This window comes from Erpetoichthys calabaricus, chromosome 14 (assembly GCF_900747795.2).
Source record: "Erpetoichthys calabaricus chromosome 14, fErpCal1.3, whole genome shotgun sequence".
NCBI classification, from domain to species: domain Eukaryota; kingdom Metazoa; phylum Chordata; class Cladistia; order Polypteriformes; family Polypteridae; genus Erpetoichthys; species Erpetoichthys calabaricus.
Window position 1 is genome coordinate 81,442,040 of NC_041407.2, and position 26,785 is coordinate 81,468,824.

At 40.4% G+C, this 26,785-nt stretch overlaps 1 protein-coding gene across 1 annotated transcript in view; it reads left to right on the top strand.

Moving 5' to 3' along the window:
- The first annotated feature begins 1,754 nt into the window (after window positions 1–1,754).
- The window catches only part of LOC114664813 (cytochrome P450 2K6-like), a 52,497-nt gene continuing 27,466 nt past the window's right edge, over window positions 1,755–26,785 (top strand). The window contains exons 1-3 of the mRNA XM_051918999.1: window positions 1,755–2,016; window positions 8,614–8,776; window positions 13,462–13,611. Coding sequence (XP_051774959.1) covers window positions 1,813–2,016; window positions 8,614–8,776; window positions 13,462–13,611 — 517 coding nt within the window. The 5' untranslated portion in view covers window positions 1,755–1,812. The remainder of the gene's footprint in view (window positions 2,017–8,613; window positions 8,777–13,461; window positions 13,612–26,785) is intronic.

Consider the following 26,785-nt stretch of genomic DNA (forward strand, 5'->3'; position numbering starts at 1 on the left):
AGGCACTTCCCCCAAACCTGTCATAAAATTCCTCACTCAGTCGTAAAGACTTGGGTGGGGCGATGTTCCTTAAAACATGAAAGTTTCTCACAAATGAAACACTAATATTGCATTGCTTTGTCTAAGTTACAAATAAAGACATTCCAAATATTTATCAACTTATATACGAAATTTCACACCACAACAACCACCAAAATTCAGTGGGGATTGAAATACCCCTAGAGCGCTGTTACTTCATTCCTTGGCAGAGCCAATGACTGTGCTGCCTTTTCCACACTGGAGGCTGGCTGGCTCACTAGCTGGCTGGCCTTACCTCTCCACCTGGTGCTGTTTATGCTTCCTAACTGGACAGACTGATATCCCCAAAGCTTAACTGACTTGGTGTTAGACTGTGATGATTAAATGTTCCCTAATTTTTTTAGCAGTATGTAATTATACATTTAAGAAAATACTGATGAATTGAATATCAAATAAACTGTCTAATTATTGTGTAACATATTTCATATGTTTTGTTTCATGAAAAATATTTTGTGATTATGACAGATGTGTTATTCAACTCAGACACAGGGGATGCTCAAACCAGTGTGTTTCTTCATGCCGGTCCCAAGCCTGGATAAATGGGGAGGATTACATCAGGAAGTGCATCCGGTGTAAAATTTTGGCAGATTAATATGCTGACAACAATACAGATTTCCATACCGGATCGGTTGAAGCCCGGGTTAACAACAACCGACACCAGTACTGTTAGCCAACATGGTGCTGGTGGAAATTGGGCTACTATTGGCCTAGAAAGAAGAAGAAGAAGAAGAGGGGGGAGATGTGTCTGGAGGCAGAGGGAGAAGAGAACGATAAAGAGAGTGGAAGTGAGGGTAGAAACTTTGAATGTTGGCAGTATGACTGGTAAGGGGAGCGAGTTAGCCGATATGATGGAGAGAAGGAAGGCTGATATATTGTGCATACAACAGACCAGATGGAAGGGGAGTAAGGCCAGGTGGATCAGAGGCGGGTTCAAATTGTTCTACCATATTGTGGGTGGAAGAAATGGTGTAGGGGTTATCTAGAAGGAACAGTATGCCAATGCGAAGAGTGTTTCAGAGGTGAGAAGAGTGTCAGACAGAGTGGTGATTATGAAGCTGGAAATTAAAAATGTGATGTTAGTGCATATATAAAACAAGTTGGGTGTGTGATTGTTGAGAAAGATGATTTCTGGAGTGAGTTGGATGAAGTGCTGGAGAGCATACCCATGGTAGAGAGAGTTTTGATTTTGCAGCAGATTTCAATAGACATGTTGGTGAAAGGAACAGAGGACACAAGGAGGTAATGGGTAGGTATGGTGTCAAGGAGAGGAATGCAGAAGGTCAGATGGTAGTAGATTTTGAAAAAAGGATGGACACAGCTGTGGTGAAAAAGTATTTTAAGAAGATGGAGGAAAATAGGGTGATGTACAAAAGTGGAGGAAGAGGCACACAGTGAGCTCCTAATGGGAGCAGCCAAAAGAAGAAGAAGTTCTTGATGTGCTATTCATTAGTTTAAAGTTTATTTTTCTACTTGAAAGCATATACACAAAATGCAATATATGATCCATCCATCCCTTAACCTTTATTTTCTTTTTTATAATAAAGCAATGTTTTTTAAGTATTTGAAAGCCTCACATATTCTGTGCAAGGTCTGATTCCTTAAAGAAAAAGTTGGCAGCCTGCCAGGGGTTGGAGAGGAGGAGACTGCCTTTATATAAATGACTGCACTTGCCAGTAGTGAGTGCTGAGCTGCTCTGACTTTATTCTGCACGAGAAGACTGTGCTGCTTGCAAGAATGCTGTCCAGTTTCAGTGAACTGCTTGGAGATACCATAACATCATATTTACTGTGTTTTCTTGTATTCATAATATTTTGCTGCTTCTTGCTGACTTCTTCTAAAGATTCCAAATACAGCTTCCCACCTGGCCCCCGACCACTGCCTCTGATTGGCAACCTGAATATCCTGGACAGGAAACTTCCAAAGAAGACTCTGATTCAGGTGAGTGACCTTTTGTCATGAGCCATCACAAAGAAAAAATCCCTGTGTAGTAGAAATGAATTCCTCATTTGTTGACAATTGTTCTCAAGGAGGTAATGAACCCACACTAGAGAGTATGTGTGACTTTCAAGAATCTTTTCAAGATTCAATTTGTTGTTTTATTTTTAGTACTAGGGTGTTGTACCATGTTAGCCATTATGGATGTGTTGAAAAGTTTAGCAAAATGACACCTTTTATTGGCTAACTAGAAAGATTGCAATATGCAAACTTTCGAGGCAACTCTATCCTCTTCTTCAGGCAAGATGTAATATATGGACGCTAGGACAGATACAGCATAGGCAAACCTTTAAGTGAGACATCTTAGATGCAAAAAATGAATAGATCTCGCCAGGCTACTCATTTAGCAAGCGAGGAGAACAGTGTATAGTCAAGATCTTTTGATAAGATAACCATCCAACAAAGTCTTTTGAAGGTTCTGATGAGTTTTTCAAAATAATGTGGGTCTGTAGTCAGATTGTCTGGGACAGTCCGAGAAATGCAAACAATCCTCATATTTGGCCATAAAACTCTTGTCTTTATTTAAACCATGTTGTAATGTGTTAAATTTAACTTTTGTTTTATTTGGAAATAAATAAATACATTCAAGATCATCACATATTCAGTAGCTGAATTGTTTGATATTAATTGAGAAAAAGTAGCAAAACCTATGCTTTTGTCTGATGATAAGGGCTCTTCTATGGCTGTCTTCTCCAGGTGGCTCTCTCCCTTCTAATAGTACACAGGCATTTGAGGAAAATGTCTTTCTCGAGTCCTGTCCACAGACCTTATGTGACTATTGATATACTGTACTTACATGTGACCTTGGCTTTATGTATGTTCCATATATGGTGTGAATGTTTATTTATTGTGCCTTGCTTTGCTTAGTCCCTGCTCCTTTCACATTACATTTCTAATACACTCTGATGCTCAAACTCAGGTACAAACTCCACTCTACTTGGAACATCTGAGTCCATTCACCAATGTGGTCAGTTTCTCAGTGCTTGGGCAGTGCTCCCCTTAGAGGTCATCCCCATTTAGGTCCAGGGACAAGAACTTAGGTAGCAACTGCAGAAAGCAACGATCTTAGCTGGTTGAGCCAGAGGTGAACTCCGGTCAGCCACTACTGCAACAACGCATTCCACAAGATATTTGTCTCTTAAAGTATTTCTTATCTTTGAATTCATGATGAGTGACTGTTAATGGTATGTTTACTCATGAGATAAGGGTGTCTCCTCTTTCATCTACAGAATCCATTTAGTTCTTTCTTCAGGTTTTTGTCTGATTTTTTTCATGAACTTGCTCTGTAAAATCTCATAGAGTGTAAATCACTGCTGCACATGTTTTAGTCCAAATTATAGGTCTGATACAAGGAAAACTTTCTCTTTGTGCTTTCACAGTTCTTGGCCAGATTTATCCCACTAAGTCTAGGAAATCATCACACCATGTCCCTGGGTCTAACTCGTGGTTATAATAGGCTTTGCTTTCATAAAGCTACATGAACAATATAGTATTTCCTTATATGCACAAAATGTTTGCAACCTGTGCTTAACATTTATCAATGAAATTAACCCCTCTGTTTTGAATGAGAAAGGGTCCATTTCATGAGAGACACCATATATAAAGGGATTATAGAGATTCTCCAACTGCAGCCAAGAAGAATGTGTACTATGGAATGTGTGTATATTTATGGCAACTCTGACTCATCCTTATGTAACATTTTGGAGAACCTGGGAAATAATGACACTCTTGAAAAAGTAGGAAAATGCAGCCAAACCAGGTGATTGATAACTCACACATATAATAATTCATAACAACAAGAGGTTATATAATGTTCGTTGATATAACAAACATATTACACCTCAGAAGTGACAAACATGATGTACATAGTGTACTTTAGTTCCCTTTTAAGAGAAACAATGCTGCGCATTTGCACTGAAGGACTTTTTTTGTTTTCTGGCAGTTTACAGTATATAGGCCTTTTTTATACAAGCAGTTTATATATTACATATTATATATTATATACATATATATATTTTTTGCTTGGACAAGATGATGTTTGTGTTCGGTTTTCCGTCTGTTGCTCTCGGCTCTACTTGCATTTGGTTTTCTTTTTGTTGCTCATTTGTCCATAGATCTATTTCTTTGCTTTGTTTTGATCGCCAAGCACTCTGACATTCGACTTGCTGCCAAAGAACTGATCGAGTATGACCTGGGTGAACAGAAAGCATCTGTCCCACCGCCTCTATCGGAATTGCCTGCTCACCTCGGTCGCTATCCAGTCCATCCTCTTTAGAGGGGATGGAGAGGATGCTGGACATTGGGAAAGCCCACTTGTTTTGCTGGTGAGAACTGGATTTCATCTGGCTTTGTTTTCTGGGATGGATGTGGTTTTGACCGAGAGTAGTTCAGATCATCGCCATGTTGTTTCCTGATGGTCTCTTACACCTGCATATTCCACGGTTATAGAAAGTCTTCCACTGGTTTTAAGATCAGTAGAATCTGTTGAACTGTTTGGGTGTCAACTTGGGACACATTAACGAATAAAAAAAAAAATAGGGTGGAGTGGTGTCTCTGAGTGTAAGGATCCAGAAGGTTGCCGGTTTGAATCCCCATTGCTGCCAAAAGAGATCCTACTCTGCTGGGCCCTTGAACGACGCACTTAATCCGCACCTGTTCCAGTGGTGCTGTACAATGGCTGACCCTGCGTTCTCACCTCAAGGGGTATGCGAAAACTAACTAATTCCTAATACAAGAAACTGCATAAGGTGAAATTTGTTCAGACTGGCATATGGGTAGTACTCTCATCTGTGGGTGTTTTTATTGTATTGTTATTGCTCTGTATTTTGTTTTAATATTTAATTTTATTCTATGTTTTATTGTACAGCGCTTTGTGACTTCTATCTGTGATAGGCGCTTTTATAAATAATTTTTTACTTACTTACTTACTTGTTGTTACTTCTCAGGGGACAGGCCAACAGGTCACTAATATCTCAGCCAAGCTTCACTCCATCTTGCCCTCTGAGATGGAAGCCATTAACTGAGTGGCAAGGTGCTACATCCAGTTTTAGTTGGTTGTGGGTGTACATACACAAAACTTAACAGATTTTTGACAACACTAAAATGTAATTTTTAGTAGGGTCCAGTTCTAATACATTTGGAACAATTAACTGTAGTCATATTGCAATAAAGCCACCTAGCAAGAAGGAAGCTGCTTTTGTTAACTGTAAACAGTTTAATTTCATTAATGCACAACAGCTGTGATGCCCAGATGAGACTGACAAACGTCAAATCTCAGAAGCCTGGGTCAACCCATGTTTCATTTATTTTGAGGCAAAGTAACTTTGATGTTAAACTGCATCTGACCCTGCAAGCGGTCCTTCAACTTGCAGGGAAATCATGGGGGCTGGTGGAAGGACTGATACTCCAGCCACCGTAAAAAAAAACAAACTTTATGAAGCTCTGAGACGACAGATAGCACTCCTTTCTACTCTCCATGGGAGCAGTTCTGCTGCAGCCAGCCACAGGAAGGTGGCTCACATTATTAAGAGGAAGAGGGATTGCCCTCAGGAGCCCCATCCCCTGAAGAGTCAAAACCGTCAGAGAGCCAATGGGGTCAGGACTGTTGGGGATCAGAACTGGTCTGGTGCTGAGGCGTCACCCACTGCATAGCAGCACTCAGGGCTCAATTTGAGGCGGCCCATCTGGGTAAGCATGTGAAAAGTCTTCTCTCTCCAGCATGATGATCAAAGTTGCTGGCTATCATGGCTGGCCAGTACACTTGTACTATGAGTGAGTGCTGTGCAGAGTGGAGGCAGAACCTCTGTGTTTTTCCCAGTTGATTCTAGGGTTTGTGTTCTTGCTCCTACTCTGTTCAATGCTTGCATGGACTGGGTGAGGGGCAAGGTGGTGGGGTCCAATGACTGTGGGACATCTGTAGGTGAAGAAAGATTTACTGATCTTGACTTTACCAATGATGCTGTGATCTTCGTTGAGTCAATGGAAGCTCTGATTGGGGCTCTTGGGAGACTGAGCAAGGAGTCTGAGTGTCTGGGATTGTGAGTGTCCTGGATAAAAACCAAGATCCAGACCTTTAATGACCACTTAGGCACAGCCATCAGCAATGTATCCTTCTGCGGAGAGAGTGTCGATCTTGTTGAGTGGTTTACTTACCTTGGTAGCGACATTCATGTCTCTGGTGACTCTTCCTGTGAAGTCAATAGACGGATTGGGAGAGCATGTGGGGTCATGAGGTCGCTGGAACGGAGTGTGTGGTACTCCTGATATCAAAAAGTCAAAGGTCCAAGGCTTTAGAGTCCTGGTACTTCCTGTCTTGCTATATGATTTGCAAGAGATGAGCATTATCCCGAGATGAAGACTGGACTCCTTCGGTTCTGTGTCTCTCTTCAAAGAATGCTTGGATACTACTGGTTTGACTTTGTGTGAGCAATTGTTCATGGAGTCCCGAATAAGGCACATCACCTGCATTGTGAGGGAGCATCAGTTATGGCACACAGCCATGTGGCACAATCCCCTGAGGATGATCTGGCTCACAGGACCCTCATTGCTGAGGTTCCCGAGTGGCTGGACCAATCCAAGGGGATGCCCACGTAACACCTGGTTGCAGCAGATAGATGGTCATTTCTGGAAGATGGGACTGTACCAGTGCATGCTCCCCAACCTGACCTGACCTGACCTATAGCTTTGACAGATGTGATGGTGCTGTATGTAATAACTGTTTTGTTGGTAAGGTAACTTGCTGAATGCTCAGTTTTTCATATGGCTTGTACTATTCATTGTAAAAGCAATCATGTTGGTAGTGGATACCTGCTAAGACACTGGTGTCTTACACCTTTCCCTGACCCCCCAGAATGCAGAGCAGAGGAGCTATAATGGTGTGCTTTACCTTGTGTGCTCAGTTGTGGAGCACAACAAAGTACTGTTGAATGCAAGTTGTCAGTTCTTGATGCATCAAAAGGAAGGGTGAACTAATAGCCAATGAAGTTCTGCAATATGCTCCATATATATGGTTGTTTCAGGGCCTCAACCAGGCAGTGTCTGAGGCACGTTCAAGTATGCACATTTGCAAGATCATTGTGATTTAGAAAGGTAAATTGCATAGAAATATGTTTACGCCATGTTTTATAAATCTGATCCTTTTTTTGGCATACAGATTTCCTGTATAGAAGGTGGGCGCTTTTGCTAAGATTTTAAGATTTTTTTTTTTTAATATTAATTGATGAAAAGCACCTATGCTTTTATTTTACGAGTGATGTATGAGAGACTTGTTTTTTACTTTTTAGTACACTTTTTAACTTAATATAAGCATGGTTTTTAAAAAGTATTTATTTATATATATTATTTTCAACTTTTTAGTCTTGGGTTTGTTTTAGTATAATTTTGTAATCAACACTTCCTTTAATATTTCTAACTGTTACTAGCACCATCTATTGGTGAAATCTTAAACTATTCTTCATATGAAAATTTCATTTCTTAATTAACATGGATTAGTTGATCAATTAGTGAAACTGATTATTGATTCATGTATTGTCATCGGAAGTGAGTAAGCATGCAAAATTTCAAGTCATTTGGACAATAGGAAGTGGGTTAAATATCGATTACAAGATTTGTACCAGACAACAAACAAGTGAAGTAAAATTAAGCGTGGTAAGTAATAATAATAAAAAAAAATTTCATGTTACTCATGTTGCATTATCCACATGTCAGTTATCCAGTCGTTTGCTCAAAACATGCAAAACACATGCTTTTTTGGTAAAATATTGTTAAACAGTGTGGATACGTTTGGAAAAATCGGCACACATCATTGACTTTTTAAACTGAAGATTCACCTCCCTCGCTTGTTTCTTGGTTAAGATTCCTGCCCAAGTCTCCCTGTAAGTGTTTTTTATTTCATCTTAGATGATATTATTTTGTATCTAGTGTTGTGTATTTATTATTTTTTGTGTTTTTTCCTATTGTTCCTTTTGAATTTAAAAAATAAATTTCATGAAACGACTAAATACATGGGCGGCACGGTGGCGCAGTGGTAGCGCTGCTGCCTCGCAGTTAGGAGACCCGGGTTCGCTTCCCGGGTCCACCCTGCGTGGAGTTTGCATGTTCTCCCCGTGTCTGCGTGGGTTTCCTCCGGGAGCTCCGGTTTCCTCCCACAGTCCAAAGACATGCAGGTTAGGTGGATTGGCAATCCTAAATTGGCCCTAGTGCGTGCTTGGTGTGTGGGTGTGTTTGTGTGTGTCCTGCGGTGGGTTGGCACCCTGCCCGGGATTGGTTCCCTGCCTTGTGCCCTGTGTTGGCTGGGATTGGCTCCAGCAGACCCCCGTGACCCTGTGTTCGGATTCAGCGGGTTGGAAAATGGATGGATGGATGGATGGACTAAATACATATTCGTCCCTTACACTGTTTATTTCAGGTCATGAGAAGACATTATATTTGTCTAAAATGATTTTCTGTATTCTTTATGTTCTCCATTTAATATGGACTAAGATGTTGAAGCAAAAACTATCTTTGAATTACTGACTTTTTCTGTTATGTATTATATTTTAGCTCTCTGAAAAATATGGCAATATGTATACATTTCATTTGGGGCCTGAAAAGCACCTTATTTTATGTGGCTACAAAACAGTAAAGGAAGCTTTGGTGGAGCGGGCAGATGAATTTGGAGAACGAGGTGAAACTGTATGGCACAATGAGGTCACCAGAGGAAATGGTATGTATGATTTTTGAATTAAGAGCATTGCTTTTTTGGTGATTTTTTTTTTTTTGTCATTTCTTGTCATTTTCAGTCCAGTTTTCCTAATGACTGTCACAGCAGCAGCAGACGGAGCCACTCAGACAGACCTCAGACCATATTCATTTGACATTGAGTTCAACTAGACTGACAGCAGAGTGCCGTGCTATGTGTGTTCAAACTACCCATAAGACATCACAAGCGTGTTGTAGCACATACACTTCTGACTGTTGCGGTTACTGTGTAATTTTCAAATTGCCTTTACTTTTTGGTTTACCTTTGTACTTAATCTGTGGACTCATTCAAAGAAATGTATTAATGGTGGAGCTCATTTGAAAAACATCATATAAAACAAAAAAAAGGTTGTTTAAGGTGAGGTAAATAAATGAATAATTTCATATACTTTTACGTATCTGGAGTCACGAGCCAAGCAAATAAGTTAAGTAACCATTTGTGCTATCCTTTCCAAAATCAGAGAAATCAAATCAAAGAAAGATGTAACTTAACTAAGCCATACACTAAGCTTATACCCCAGAAATCTATTCCCTGTTTAGAATTTTAATTATTGTTGTATTAATGTTTGCTTTCCACTTTTCTCTTTTAGTAATAGTCATGTAAGAAATGTGCTTGAATAGAAATGTTTTTTTTATTGTATGGCTATTGTTATTTGTCATTATGGTGATTGTCCTTTTCTTGGGTCCCAGTATCGTCTCAGTTTTCTTAGGTTTAAGAACCACTGCTGCAGCTTATAATAATAATAATAATAATTCTTTGCATTTATATAGCACTTTCCTCACTACTCAAATCGCTCAGCAATTGCAGGTTAATGGCCTTGCTCAAGGGCCCAACAGAGCAGAGTCCCTTTTGGCATTTACGGGATTCGAACCGAGCACATTTCATGGTAGATTGTGAACGCCTGTTTTATAGCTTTACCACTACAATTCCAAAATAAATCAAATGAGTGTATTTATTTAACCGAAAACAAATGGATGAACAATAGGAAGATCACAAACTTTCAAAATTTACAGAACACACACAGTACTAGGGTGTTGTACCGTGTTAGCCATTATGAATGTAGAGAAAAGCCAAGCAAAATGACACCTTTTATTGGCTAACTAGAAAGATTACAATATGCAAGCTTTCGAGGCAACTCAGGCCCCTTCTTCAGGCAAGATTCCTTGCCTGAAGAAGGGGCCTGAGTTGCCTCGAAAGCTTGCATATTGTAATCTTTCTAGTTAGCCAATAAAAGGTGTCATTTTGCTTGGCTTTTCTCTACAGAACACACACACAAATAAAAACTCTGCTGCCCTGCTGGGCCTGCATATACAGGGCATTACATTGTCTGTCTAATGTGGCTGTGTGCTTTGCAGAATGACATTTGCTGTTTTTTTATTTCTACTGAACTGTAATCTAAGAAACACAGATTCACATTTCAAAACAAAATACTCAAACATTTGAGAAAAGTAGCTCTTAGTTCAACTCTATTTTCATGCATGCAGTCAACTGTAAATACAAAAAGCACATCATCAGAACATGAGTCTTTGGCCCGACAGAAACTTAAACGAGTTTCTCCTCTGTTTATGAGTGTCTGGCCTTTCAGCTGGGTCTAAGTGTCTTGGTTAGAAGACGTGACATTCAGTGAATTTCTGAATAGCGGTCTGATGTTAAAGCACGGAGACAGTAAGAATCAGGATGTGAAGACTTCTCTCTATATTATCTTATTCGATAGATAGATACATAGATAGATAGATACTTTATTAATTCCAAGGGGAAATTCGCATACTCCAGCAGCAGAATACTGATAAAAAAACAATTGTAGCGGGGCTACATAGTAATAGTGTTGTTCAATGTTTGTACTGAGTGCGTTTTGTTTCCATCGTCCCGTTTGCTGTTTGAGTGTGTCAGTAAATGTCGTCCCCGTAAATACAAGGGGGACGGATGATGGAAAGAGACTGCAGCCCCAAATTGGAAAACACCTGTTAACGATCAATCAGTTCCATCCAGCAGTACTATACTGTATAAACAATCGGGAAAGAACAGGGAGAGAGAGGAGAGAGAGACGAGGATCACATTTCACCACGATGCATCAACGTACCTGCTGTTTACCACATCGCGCCATTGCAACCAGATTGTTTTCATTCCGCCGGACTGACTTTAATGCCCTTATCAACAGACCCTGGGGTCGGATTACATCATCCACCACAAGCCGAGCATTCACGGTGAGTTTGCTCCATTTAATCTGGGAAATACAAACGCATCTCTTATCAGTTGACCAGTCATTCGCATTCAGGACAGTTGTACACTCGGATTCAAGTTCAATATCATTGCCGTTTTATGTGTTTCATTAATTGTTGTTATTCGTTGTTGTTTGTTATGTTACAGGGGCAAAGGAGGGTTTGTTGTGTATATATGTATATATAGTGTTGTCACGGTATTGCTCTGGTGGAGGGATATACATATATATTTTACATGGGGTATGTGCAATAGTGTTTTGTTGTGTTCTGTTTTAATATATTCACTTATTTTTACATATCTGCTTTTCTTTTGTGCTTATGTTTACACTGTCGATTGTGGGGAAAAGTTTATTTGTTTGAGGTACAGCTTGATATACAAGATTCAGCCTCAGTAATTTATCCAGGCCACAGGTCTTGGAGGTGTAGCTGCCAGCTGGGCTCCTTCTACTATCTATCTATCTATCTTATCTATCTTATCTATCTTATCTCTCTATCTCTATCTCTATCTCTATCTCTTGTAAAAATAATTGCATGTGTTTGAATACATGTAAGTAAAATCAATGTGTCACATGCTCAAGTAATTGTTGGTATTGAGTGATTATGCAAAGAGACTAGATTACTTAGTGAGTGGTAAGAAGTTCATTTTCAAGGAGGCTTCCAAAAGAGCAGTCAGGTATGCCAGATCAGTGTACTTTAGAAAAACTATAGCAAGCAAAACTAAAGCGGGCAAGTGGGAATAATAATATCTTTAAAACATCAAGGATCTTAAACTGTAAACAAATTTTAAAAAACAAAGGAAATACGTAATCTTCATGTGATGAGATTTCTCTCTGAATAACAAAGTTTTGAGCCAGATTAACACGTCTTGATTTATTATTGCTGATTTGCTATAAAGGCACTAAAATAGAAATTTGAGTATATTAATGCAGATGAACCCTAACAATGTGCAGCGTGATAAGTGACTAAACACAGAATGGCACCGGGGATAATGGTAAATAACTGAAAGGATTATTTAAATTTACAGAGATACTTAAATTGCATTCTTTGCTTGTATCTGTTTGACATCTTAAGCACTTTGAGCTTCATGAAAACGCTATAGAAATAAATATTGTTGTTATTGTAAACTCTGTAAAGACACAAGGAATAAAGAAAGAGGTCTGGGGTACCATACGGCAAACCCTGTATATTACATGATACGCAAAAGACATAAAAAGAATGTGTTGTGCAAAGTGAAAATGTTAGGTTATTCTAAGGTTCAGTCGGACTGCCCAAAATGACGGCATTTCCTATTATGAAGGATTCTGGGAGAAAGAAGTGAGTCCAGGTGGTCCAACCCCGGAAGTGACATCATGGGTTTAAATATATCAGTCTTCCTTTCTACAGAAGGGAAAGGAGAAGGGAGGTCGTTATTACACAGTGCCACCACATGTCTCGGTGGAGAATTACATTCACATAAGCCTTTAAGCCTGCATGCATCTGACAACCCTGACAATGTGCAAATATGTAAATATAGAATAAATTAAATGTATCCTTTAATTACCATTTAAAGTATAAATCAGTGTAAATTTTAAATGAGTCATGTCATGTGACAGTTAAATTATTTACAATTGTCATTATTTTAAGTGGCAAATATCAAAACCAAAGGTTCTTTTCCTAAAATAATCATTTATTGAAGTTATTTCTTGCAAACATATATTTTAATTAAAGTCCAAACACTGTGAAATATCATCATCTTTTATATGATAGTCACTGTGGATCATGTGTCAAGCAATAACATCATATAGAACCAATAGCTCCAAAATGGAGACAATATAGAAACAAAACTTAAAATGATACTTCAAGAGTCTGTAAAGTCTCTGGATTCACCATGGAGACTTTGGCAAAACCATGAGCCTAACATTCTGAATACTTGTGTTTAAGGTCTGGAGGAATTACACCAACCTACTTACTGCCTGTTCAACATGGCTTCTCTGTCTCTCTTAGTTATAGCTTAGTGAAAGTTGCCTGCTCCAACCCTCCACATCATATTGTCCTCTTTCTCACAGTTTGTTACTTTCTCTCTTTGGTGGCAGTAGGTAATTTGCTTCATGGGCACTGACCACATAGAGGTCTGTCTGTCTCTGGCAGTGCCCTTTCCATACAGGCATGTTGGCTTTAATCTCAGCTGCCAGTGCAGTGTCCTCATCTGTTCCTACCTGGCAACTCACTGCTAAAGCATTACAACTGAAAGAAGGTAATAAACTAATGAAAAAAAACGGTCTATGCCTTGAGATGCAGCAAAAAGAGTTTTATGTTGTCTTTGACTTTTATGTTTATTGTCAAACAAGCAAAAGTAAAACCAAAAACGTAGTTGATATTTTTTCGCCTCTATAAGAACTGTTTGGAGACACTGCTTTACTTTGTTCTTAACAATTTTTTGTCATTCATCAGGAATTGTGTTTGGCAAAGGAGAATCGTGGAAAGCTATGCGTCGTTTTGCCATCTCCACACTGAAGAATTTTGGGATGGGCAGAGTCAGCCTTGAGGAGCAAATTGTTGAAGAATGTCAAAAAATGATGGAAGTTTTTGAGTCATACAAAGGTAATGGTGTGGTTTTTTTTTTGCCAGAGATTTTATGTTCAAAGTGAAATACAATTAATATTTTCAGTTACTGTGATTTAATTAAATTAACTCTTTACTTTTTACACATCTTTAATTTCTCATAGACTCAGCTTGCACTTTAAGTTGTCCAATGCCCTCCCCAAGCAGCTCTTCACTCACTCAATACACAATATTATTTAAAATTAATAGTAAGATGCCAGCAGATTTTTGTGTTTGTAATAGAGAAGGACAATGGGTGAGACAAAAGACTTAAGTGGCTTTGAGCATAGCATGTTAGTGGAAACAACAACACAGATGCAAAAGGAAACAAAAACACAATGCTTAAAACATCTCAGTGATTCTATTATATTATTGACATTTAATTTCTGGTACACTATTTGGCAATTTGACCTGTGTCTTTGCTACAGTATATGCAAATTCATTATAATATATCATGTTCTTTCTTCTGCAAATATGAAATGCTGTTGTGTACTAGGGATCCAGTAGTGTCAGGATCTGAATGCAATTAATGTTGTTTTGATGTCTATTTTATTCATTTGTTATGTGAGAAATAATTTTTGACCTTATAATATTCATATTGTCTTCCTGGATGACATTACTGGCTTCTCTGCTTTATACTTTTGGTGATATGACACTAAAAAGTGTGTTTGATGTTATTCAAGGACAGTCTCTGCTTCTCATAGATAAGGTGGTCTTAGTTTAAAAATTAAAAGACAACTGTCTTGCTAAAGAAAAATATTTTTCAAGTTGTAACGGCCGACCCGTTACCCAGCCGGCAGCTACACTACCAAGACCTGTGGCCTGGATAAATTACTGAGGCTAACCTACAAATACCAAGCCGTACCTCTAACAAATAATATTTTACCCTCAATTGACGGTGAATCACAAGCACACAAAAGCAGGTATGTCAAATAAGTGAATAAATATATTAAATGAAACACAATAACAAAACAATACTGCACATTCCCCACGTAGAAAATTTATATATAGATAAATATGTATATCCCTCCACCAAAGCAACAAAGTGAAAACACCATATATACAATAACAAACCCTCCCTTGCCCCTGTAACATATAACACACACAACATAAATAACAATAATGGATGAATACGGAAATGACAATGATCGTGAACTTGAGTCCAGGTATATTACTGTACTGAATACGGATGACTGGTCAACAAAGAATGGATGTGTTTGAATCTCCCAGATAAATGGAACAATCTCACCATGTTTCCTCGGCGTGTGGTGGATAATGAAGTCCAACCCTGGGGTCTCTGGCAATGATTGAACTGAAGTAAATCCGGCAGAATGAAAAACAAACTGGATACAAAGTGCGATGTGAAAAATAGCAGGTAATGGTGGTTCGTTGTCGTTAATTGAAATCTCCGTCTTTCTCCTTCCTCCTCTCTTTTCCCTCCTGATCGTTTAAATAGTAAGAGCCGGATGTAATTGATTGTGAACAGGTGCTTTCCATCTTGGGGATGTGGTCTCTCTCCCTCATCCATCCCCTCTGTATTTACGGGGACAACATTCACTGATGCACATATTATAAACCGCAAACGGGACGATGGAAACAAAATGCACTCAGCACATACATTGAAAACACTATTACTATGTAGCCCTGCTACATCCCCCTCACCCCCAACCTTGGACAAGGGAGGGCCGAAGTACAGCTTGAGATTGGCCACATGAATAGTGTCTAGCTTGGAGTTAGTGCCGATACCCCTTTGATTCTGGAAATTAACTGGACTTGTTTGAGAAATGATTTGTGCTGGACATAACCATTTAGGCGCTATCTTGGCGGAGAACCTTTTGCAGGCATCCGAGAGATGGTGAGCTCTAATCCAGACCAAATCACACAGCTGAAAGTGCGCTTCCTTACGCCAGGCATTATACAACTTGGCGTGTCTGGATGTTGAACTCGCCAACCTCTGTTGGATTCTCCGCCGCAATTCCTCGAACTTAAATAAATTATTGTAGCTGTTGGTTTCTGGACTAGGGGTTCTGGGAAGTAGTCGGTCAAGCGGGCCCTTCAGCTGTCTGCCCAGCGCAACCAAAGCAGGCGTCCTCACCTGTGGCTTCATGCACAGCAGTGTTCAGGGCAAACCGGAGCTCAGGGAGCCATTTATCCCAATCCTGATGGCGTTCACCCCACATAGGAGGCTATCATGTTCTTCAGGGTTCGGTTCACTCTCTCTGTCATGTTGGCCTGGGGATGGTAAGCTGTTGTCAGGCTTTTCTTCACTCCCCAGACTGTATAAAGTTCATCCAATAGCGAGATCGTGAACTGCGGACCCCGGTCTGAAACGATATTCTTCGGCACCCCCCAGCGAGTGAAGATTTCGTTCTTCAGGGTGGAGCATATTTTGTTGGTCTTGGCATCCGTTAATGCAAACAGCTCCACCCACTTTGAAAAATAATCAATCACCACCATCAGGATGGTTTTCCTCGAGCTGGTAACAGAAAAGGGCCCTATCAGGTCGACTCCCAAAGTCTCCCCTGGTCCATCAGCGATTGTCGATTGTAAAAATCCTGCCGGTTTACCAGGTGGGTTTTTGAGCTGCATGGCAGGTTAAGCACTTCTTCATGTGGTGGCAAATGTCTTTCCGGACAGACGGCCACCACGCAACCCCCAGGATCTTCAACAAAGTTTTTGTCTTTCCAAGGTGACCACCTAAAGGACTGTCGTGATAATAGCTCAGGAAGTTGGGGATGAGCTCTTCTGGGACTACTATTTGGTGTTGTAGACCCCCAAGGGGGGATGGAGTGGTCCTGTACAGAACCCCCTGGAGGTCCACAAAGTGTACCCGGTCAGTGCACTGCTGCTCCAGTCCCTCCCTTAAATTCTGGCAGAAGAGACTGGTGGCTTGTGTTTGAGTCAGGTCTTGAAGGCATCTTGGCAGAGGGAAGACCATCTTCTTTGCCTCTGCCAAACACACCATCCCCAGTGTCTCTGACACTCTGGACAGAGCATCAGGCACGATATTGCCACAGCCCTTCCGATAGGTCAATCTTGAAAGTAAAGTTCTGGAGGCGGAGTACCCACCTGGTTAGACGGGAGGAGGTCTTCGGGTGATTAAATACCCAGGTCAGAGCGTAATGGTCTGTGTACACTTCAAACTCAACCCCCTCCAGATAGTGTCTCCATTTTTCCACAGCCCACAAGACGGCCAAACACCCCTTTTCATCCTTTGAATAATTCAGTGGAATGTTCCAGAGCTGTACGCGATGACATGTTCAGCCTTAAGGATTTTTTGAGTGAGCACGGCCCAAGCCCCAGGTTGCTGGCATCAGTTTGTACCTGGAAAGTGAGCCTGCAGATCTAGCTGGTCCAGAATGGGCGGTTTTTGAAAATGGCTCTTTAGTTGCTCGACCGCGTCCTGGCACTCTGTTGTCCACTCCCACGGGACATCTTTTTTCCTTAAATAGTTCAAGGGAGCCGCTATATCAGCCATCCTGGGGATGAACTTGTGATACCACGCCACTAACCCAAGGAAACGTTGTTAAAATTTCAAATCCGTGGGTGTGGGGTAGTCCGGGATGGCTAAGGTCTTCTCGGGGTCTACAGCGACCTCCTCCAATGAAAGAATGTGCCTGAGGAAGCGGATGTGGGGTTGAATGAAGGTACATTTCTTCGTGTTCAGTGTGAGGTGCGCTTGATGAAATCGTTGGAAGATGGTGTCCAAGTCCTGGAGATGTTCTTTAATAGAAGGGGAGTAAACAATGATGTCCTCAATATAAACAAAGCAGATCTTGCCTATCAACGCCCTCAGTACTTGTTCCATGAGCTGCTGGAAGGTAGCCCTGGCATTAAGCCCAAAAGGCATGACTTTGAATTGGAACAAGCCTTTGGGGGTGATGACTGCAGTCTTCTTCTTACTCCTCTTGTCCATCGGCACCTGCCAGTAGCCACTGCGGAGGTCCAGTGTGCTGAAAACTGTAGCTCCATGTAGTGACTCCAGAATCTCATGAACCAGGGGCATGGGATATGCGTCCAGGCTCGTCTTCCTGTTAACCCCCTGTAGTCCACCCAGAAACGATAGGTGTCATCAGTTTTCTTCACGAGGACTACAGGGGACGCCCCAGGAAGAGGAAGAAAGCTCAATTATTCCCTTGGTGAGCATTTAATCCAAATGTTCTTTAATTATGCCCTTCTTTAGTGGAGAAACGCGGCAGGCTCAGTGCCTTACTGGAATTTCGTCCGAGGTGTGGATCACGTGGGTAACCCCACGGGCAACTCCTAATTTTTCAGTCCACACCTCGGCCCATTTCTTCAACACCGGCCTCACCTCTTCGGGGCTGTTCCTCCACAGGGGGTTGCCGCTGAGATTCTTGCGTTGCTCCACACTGCCCGCATAAAAACCAATGAATTCTGTGCCCAGATCTTCTTTTGATTTATGAATGAATTTGCATACCCCTTCCCCCGGGCACCGTATACCCCCTGGGACTGAGATGGATTGTCATCCTTATGGTGGTCAAAGAATCCAGTCCAAGGAGTAATGGACAAACAGGTGCCAGTCATCCAGGACATAGGTTTCCATCTCCCAGGTGGTGGAGAGTACACTGTACCTCAAGGGGGACATTGCCCAGGGCTCTGTGTTCACTCCCATCTGCCAATACGAATTGGACAGACAGGGCAGATGTTAAATTGTCTGACAGTCGACTAATCCTCTTCCAAATGCTATAACGTATTAAGGTGTGATGGCTCCCTGTATCTACTACCACATCCACCTGCCACCCCTGCAGTTTCACTGGGACGATTTAGGAGGGATATACTGGGAGAGGGTCGGCTTCCGACTGGCAGGTTTGGCTCGCTGGGGTTTTAGGGGCTGGGTTTCTCATGTTGGCTTGTACTTTGTTCCAGTACATTTCTGAGTTTCCCCAGTCCCGTTCCACTTGCGAGCCCACCTTCACCAGGTCTTCCACCGACCCCACAACCCCCCTGAGACCCCCAGGTAACCGCAGGTTACAGGCATTAAGGATGCGCTGGACCACCTCTTCTTCAGACATAGCCGGCCGCCACTTCAAACACAGAGCCCGATATTCATAGACGAAGTCCCGGATGGATTGCAAAGGCAGTTGCACCATGAATCACAGCTTGTCCTCCAGTTCAGATTCGTAGTCTTCCGGAAGAAAAGCTGCAAGGAAAGATCGGCGAAAGGATCCCCAGTCTTGAATATTCTTCTTCGCCATCAGCCACCAGCTTTGCACCGGCCCCAAGAGGGATGCCCCTTCTTCCACAAAAGTTGAGGACATCATTGATGTTATATTGAGCCCCCAACTTGGGAAAGGAGAGGCGCACCCCAGGGACGTTGGGACGATTGATGTATTCAACCCCAACCCCCCCCCAGGAGACCTGTACGGCGTAGAATGACAGGGTGATTGACGTAAATTCTGGAGACTCCTTCGGATCTCCTCCTGAAGAGATTCTTGCCAGTGCTGATCTGGCCTCTGGAGGCACAACACAATTTCCCACCCCAGGAGTTTAATTTGATTATTTTATATATTCTTTTATTTCCTCCTGGGAGCTGCTGATCCGAGCCCGCAAGGCAATGGTGTTGTTCTGCTCGGCACGCACTAAAGACATGTTGTTAATAGGGAATTTTTATTTTTTTTTAAAGGCAGACAGCGATAGTATTTTTAAAGATTCCTCAGAGAGGGCACCACTTATGTAATGGCCGACCCGGTACCCAGCTGGCAGCTACACTACCAAGACCTGTGGCCTGGATAAATTACTGAGGCTAACCTACATATACCAAGCCATACCTCTAACAAATAATATTTTCCCCTAAATTAACGGTGAATCACGAGCTCACAAAAGCAGGTATGTCAAATAAGTGAATAAATATATTAAATGAAACACAATAACAAAACAATACTGCACATTCCCCACGTAGAAAATTTATATATAGATAGATAAGTATATCCCTCCACCAAAGCAACAAAGTGAAAACACCATATATACAATAACAAACCCTCCCTTGCCCCTGTAACATATAACACACACAACACAAATAACAATAATGGATGAATACAGAAATGACAATGATCGTGAACTTGAGTCCCGGTATATTACTGTCCTGAATACAGATGACTGGTCAACAAAGAATGGATGTGTTTGAATCTCCCAGAAAAATGGAACAGTCTCACCGTGTTTCCTCGGCGTGTGGTGGATAATGAAGTCCAACCCTGGGGTCTCTGGCGATGATTGAACTTAAGTAAATCTGGCGGAATGAAAAACAAACTGGATACAAAGCACGATGTGAAAAGCAGCATGTAATGCTGGTTCGTTATCGTTAATTGAAATCGCCGTCTATCTCCTTCCTCCTCTCTTTTCCCTCCTGATCGTTTAAATAGTAAAGAGCCGGATGTAACTGATTGTGAACAGATGTTTCCATCTTGGGGCTGCGGTCTCTCTCCCTCATCCGTCCCCTCTGTATTTACGGGGACAACATTAACTGACGCACACATTATAACCAGCAAATGGGACGATGGAAACAAAACACATTCAGCACATATATTGAAAACACTATTACTATGTAGCCCCACTACAAAGTAACCTGAAACAATCAAATAATTTGCCCTACACAATACTTATTTATTTGATTTAACGTATTACATAAAGCAAAAGTATTTTAAATTCAAACATAATTATTGAAAGAAAAATATATTTAAGGTAAAAAGTACTCAAATAGAAAAAGGGAAAGAAAGGAAAAAGAAATTATAACTCTTAATTAAAACATTCCATAATTTTAAAAAGTCTCAACAGAATATCAGCCTCTTCACTGAAGGAAGTACTAAAGGAAGCCGAAGAACACAGCTGAAGATGCAGAATGATTTCACAGCAAAACGATTATGATATGCAGGAGTCTTAAATGGAACTGTTGAGTATACTGCACATTAAATTAATGGCCAAGAGTCCTAAGTAGTAAAAGTGAAAATAAAAAGACAACCCAGAACACAACATACACAAACCGAAAGCAAAAAGGGGAAAAATGACAAAAACAAAGAAAAACAACATGAAACAAATCTGGAGTCTTCTCTGACTTTTTTCTTTCAGTCATCCCTAAAGAAATCTGTTACTTGGTTTTTCACTTTAAAGTGACAATCTTTTTGTTTTTTATTGAAAGATCTTAAAAGTTATGACAAGTTAAGACAACTGAAAAGACAGAATGTCTTCAAAGTTTCATCAAAGTACTGACACAGCAGCATCACTGTGAGCTTTTAAAGTTCAACTTTACTTGTTAACAGTGTTGCATAAATTAGTCAGTCAGTCATTATCCAACCCACTATATCCTAACAGGGTCATGGGGGTCTGCTGGAGCCAACCCCAGCCAACACAGGGTGCAAGGCAGGAACAAATCCTGGGCAGGGCGCCTGCCCACCGCAGGACACACACACCCACACACTACGGACAATTTAGGATTGCCAATGCACCTAATCTGCATGTCTTTGGATGGTGGGAGGAAACCGGAGCTCCCGGAGGAAACCCACGCAGACATGGAGAGAACATGCAAACTCCACTCAGGGAGGATGTGGCAGCACCAGCTGTGAAAACTAACGTTCAACCTCACTCCGTTCAAAGGCTGCCATGAGGACAGTGGCTGAACTAAATAAGCATCAGTTCTGAAAATTACTGAGACTGAGACAGTGTGCCATCAACGTCCACCCAGCCCTAAACATCCAGCTTTACCCCATTCTGTGGGCTGCCTGTGGTGAGGTGCACTTAGAATGACTGCATAGATGATGGAGAAAATTGTCCCAGATTCTTTGCATATCAGAATATTGCTAAAGTGGGGAGGGCCTTTATTTAAGATAATTGCTTGAGTAAAGCATTGTGCATATTTGTGCAGCTCATTTCTTTCTTTGTTTAACAATGCAATAACGAAAGTGTCTAGCAAAATATGTCAGAATAAAAGTAGCCCAAAATGTAATGAAGTTAAAGTGAAATTAGACAGAAAAATGTATACACAAAACATACATAAGTAGAGTAATAAAGTTTTTCTATCACAGTACAGTAAAACAATGTCAATTACATTTCAAAAGACAAAGACTTCAAAATGAAATTATAATTGGATCAGTATAAGGATGGACAGATGCAAACAGAAAAACTGATCAGTTAATTGTGTTCTGCCACAGGTACAAAAACTGGCAGAGCACATGAGTAGTTTAAAACTAGAATAAGGATATGAAGGATGAAACGTTTACCAGGAGACTAGCCAAGGACAAACACTTTTATGGAATCAAAATGCCAATGCCAAATAGGTAAGGAAAGTTCATTGTACAATAAGCAAAACAAGTTCCTAACTACCTGAAAACCAATTTAACTGGCAAACAAGGGACCGGTTTAGAGACATAATTCACAAGAAAGATGGGAGATGTGATGCCTACTCAAATAGCATTGTGCCAAAACTCTTTCCAAAACTGAATAAATATATAAAATGACTAATCCCAAATCAAAATAAAAGTTAAAAAAAAATAAAGTTAAGCTGAATTCTACACTTTACAAAACCTCTGGAAAGAATAAATAAATCCCAAGAAAAAAATGACAAGGTTTAAAAAACATTCTGGAAACAGATCATAACAGACTGTGACCAGTGTAGAAATCAGTGGTGTCTCTGCATTAAGGGATTTCCCAGTAAAGTGTACAGTTGTGAGTTGTGTAGTCACTTTCCCCAACATTGTTAGCAGGTACAACCCAGGATCCTGTGGAGACTCACTAACCTTTAAGTTCTCAAGCCGATTGATTTAAGCAGAGGAGTGGCTCTTGTAGATGTTGTTCTTGACGTTCCTGATCATCTCTCTCTGTCTCCCTCTCATTCTCTCTCTCTCTCTCTTCCTCTCACACTTCCAGGACTGAACAGCCCCACCAGAATTTGCAATCCATAAATAGTATAGGTAGAAATATTTATAATTGGTGACATGGTCTTTTTATGTATGTATTGACTCTAAAGTTAATTGAATGGCTAAATTAATGCAAAATTAAAAAGAACACTTCACATATAACAATCAAACCAAGGTCAATATGGAGCAATTTGGCTGTAGCATGGTTTTATTTTTCTAAAGGATATTCACTTGTTTGTTTTCTTTTCTTTCTGCATTCTGTTGCCTTCTTTTTTTCTTGATGCTTGTGGATTTGTTTAAAAATTTACATCAGCTAGGAAGCAGACAAGTTGCTATGCCTCAGGCTATGTTGCTAGATACATATATCGGTGTATGATGTCGCAAATGTTATTTTGTTTAAAAGCTAACCACACTTTTTCCCTGTGTCAGAAATTTACCTTGAACATGGTAGTTTTTATTAATTAATTTATTTTTATTTTACTGCTTAACAATAAAAACATCAGTACCCGTGTGCTGCTTGCGAGATCCAAAGTACATAAGTCCTGATCAGTTCCAAAAAGGGGGAAATGAGGTCAAAAAACAGGCTAGTAACAAAGAGGGCCATATACTGTAGAATCTATTATAAAATAAAAGATTTATTTTAAAAGAAAATGATCTGAAATAACATGAAGCTCTGTGGAACACAAAAAGGCTAAAAAGGCAATTCAAGGCAAACAAAGCTCTAGTACAGTAATCCAAGGCAAGATCAAAAAACAGAGCAGAATGTCAAAAATCCCAAATAAAACACAATAAGCACAAGCAGTGACATTATCATTTATAATTTTAGAGAAAATATTGTCTAAAATTATAAATGATAATGCTGGTAATCCAAGAGTTTTATTTTCAACTATTGATCGTCTTCTAAACCCATCTCACGCAATGGAATGCCTCCTAAAAACTACTAGTGAAACTTGTGAGGCTTTTTCAATATTTTTTAAACACAAAATAAGTGAAATTAGAAATAATATAGTACATCCCCCCAGAGTTAATCCAATTGACTCCCAGCATACCCTTTTCAGTGAATGAAATTCCGTCCCTGGAATAGATCGACCCAAACTATGTAGAGTAATTCCTCAGTTGAAACTCTCCACCTGCGCCCTAGACCCTGCAGTACCAACAGGCTTTTTCAAAGAAGTCTGCAGTGTCCTTATTGATAATGTACTTGACATAGTGAAGTCTTCATTAGATACAGGGGTCTTCCCTGACTGCCTTAAAACTGCAGTTGGTAAACCCCTGGTCAAGAAAAATAATCTCAACTCCTCTGTCTTTGACAGCTATAGACAAATTTCTAACCTGCCTTTCTTAAGTGAAATTCTAGAAAATGCCATTATTAAGCAGCTCAATGATTATTTGATTAAACATTCTATTCTTAATCAGTTTCAGTCAGGTTTCAGAACAAACCATAGTACAGAATCTGCACTGTTTAAAATAGTAAATGATCTGCAGGTTAATGCAGACTGAGGCTGTCTCTTTTCTTGTTCTCTGCGACTTGAGTATGGCATTTGACACCACAGACCACAGTGTTCTTAAAAATCACCTTAGACAATGGGGTGGGCTTCTCTGGCAGCATCTTAAATTGGTTTCAGTCTTACTTACCATGTAGAAAATTCTTTGTTAGAGGTGGTGATTGCACTTCAGAGACCCGTAATATTGTATACGGTGTACCACAAGGATCTATTCTGAGTCTGCTGCACTTTTCAATCTGCATGCTTCAATTAGTTCAGATTATCTCAAAGCACAAGGTGAGCTACCACAGCTATGCAGATGACACACAGCTTCATTTATCGATAGCACCTGATGACCCTGATGCTCTTGGCTCTCTCATCCAATGTCTTAGTAGTAATTTCCAAATGGATGAGTAGAAACTTTCTCAAAGTAAATAAGAAGAAAACAGAAATCTTAGTGATTAGTAAACATGAGTATAGTGAGGATATCCTACTATATAAAAGTGGTCGGGATTGTCCTTCTGTCCCATGAGTACAAAGTGTAGCAGTATTCTGCTTATCACAGACTTACTACTTGCGGCTTGCGGTACGAAGCGATGCGATGTGAGCAGAGTTCTGGTGCTCCCACTGTTTCCTTGCTTTTGTGCGCGATGCGCTGGAAAAATAGACAAAATTATGTCTCTGGAAAGAATTAATCTTGATAGAGTACAAATGCCTCACGGCGTAGTAAATATCAGGGATGATGGTGCTTGCTTATTCTCATCTATAGCTTATTTAGTGCATGAAACTCCGTCTTTAACGGTACAGATTCGGGCTGACATTGTACGGCATGTTTTAAGTAATTGGTCAAGGTTTCAGCCATTTACAATGATGCCGTCAGGAATCTCTTATACAAATGAGCTTCAGTATCTCACTGAAATGTCAAAGTCTCAAACTTATGGTACTTTTTGTGAATTTCCCATTGGGATTAATAAAGTATCTATCTATCTATCTATCTATCTATCTATCTATCTATCTATCTATCTATCTATCTATCTATCTATCTATCTATCTATCTATCTATCTATCTATCTATCTATCTATCTATCTATCTATCTATCTATCTATCTATCTATCTATCTATCTATCTATCTATCTATCTATCTATCTATCTATCTATCTATCTACCATTTCTGAGCTAATGGCAGCGGGAGAGTTGTTCCCCTATGAGTTTCAAGTATATTATTATGGAGTCCTACACTCCAAGTTTGGACAGGCACTCGAGGGGATGAATGGACACTTTGATGTTCTCACTCCCTACACTTACATGCCTGATGTATACATGGAGCGCACACAAATTGAGGATAAAAGTCAGTCGCCTTAAAAGGCGGGTGAGCCTAGTGAGAAATAAAACTTGATCCCTTATGTTAAAAAGTCAAGGTGGAAGTAATGAATTTAGGGGTAATCATTGACTCTGACCAAACTTTAAATCACATATTAACCAGATTACGGGACTGCATTTTCTCACTTAAGGAATATAGCAAAAGTTAAATCTCTTATAACTTTACAAGATGCTGAAAAATTAATTCATGCTTTTGTTTTAGTCGACTAGATTACTGTAATGCATTCTTAACAGGACTACCTAAGAAAGGCATCAATCGATTGCAATTAGTGCAGAATTCTGCAGCCAAAATCTTAACTTGGAAAAGAAAATTTGAACACATCTCACCAGTTTTAGTGTCGTTACATCAGTTACCTGTGTTGTTCAGAATTGACTTTGTAATTCTACTAATGGTTTATGAAGCATTAAGTGATCTTGCTACATCCTGTATTTTGGAATGCTTGTCCCCCTACACTCCAAGTTGTAACCTTAGACCTTTGAATGGAGGTCTTCTTATAATTCAAAGTACCAAGTTTAAAAGACACGGTGAGGCAACCTTTTCCTGTCATCCACCTAAAATCTGGAGTACTTTACCAATATAAATTCACCAGGCTAATACCCTAAGTTCTTGTCTATAAGCCGGACTCATGTATTAGCCGGAGACCAAAAATCATACGAATTTTTAAAATAAAATCGTATCATAGATAAGCCGGACTCATGGATAAGCCGAACGTACTATAACCTATAACTAATAGAAGGGAGGGAGGTCAGTGGTCTCACTCGCGCCCATTTAATTTCTTTAAGGGGGGAGAGAGTGTGAGATATTGCCGTCTCTCTCACTCCCCGCATGGCGCGGTTGGAGCGCGTTCTTTCTGCTCTGGGCGTCGCCGAGTCAACACGAGCGCGTAGCGGTCATTTAAATTGTGATTTTATATGTAAGCATATTTAAATATATATCGCGGATTTCTGCGGACAATGGGTCTTTTAATTTCTGGTACATGCTTCCTCAGTTGGTTTGCCCAGTTGATTTCATACAAGGGACGCTATTGCCAGATGGCTGAGAAGCTACCCGGCTTACTGTTCTCTCTCTCTTGCGCTGACTAGCTGTGATCCTGACGTAGGGGGATTGAGCAGGGGGGCTGTTTGCACACCTAGACGATACGGACGCTCGTCTAAAAATGCTGAAAGATTATCTTCACGTTGCTATCTTTTGTAAAGCTGATTCCTGAAAAGACATGCTGCACAGTGCTTCGCATACTTAAAAGCTCGAAGGGCACGTATTGATTTTTGACTGAAAAACAAACTCTCCCTCTCTCTCTCTCTCTCTTCCTGCTCCTGACGGAGGGGGTGTGAGCTGCCGCCTTCAACAGCTTTGTGCCGCGGTGCTTCGCATACTTAAAAGCCAAACAGACATATTGATTTGTTTGTTTCACTCCTTTGAAGAGGAAGATATGTTTGCATTC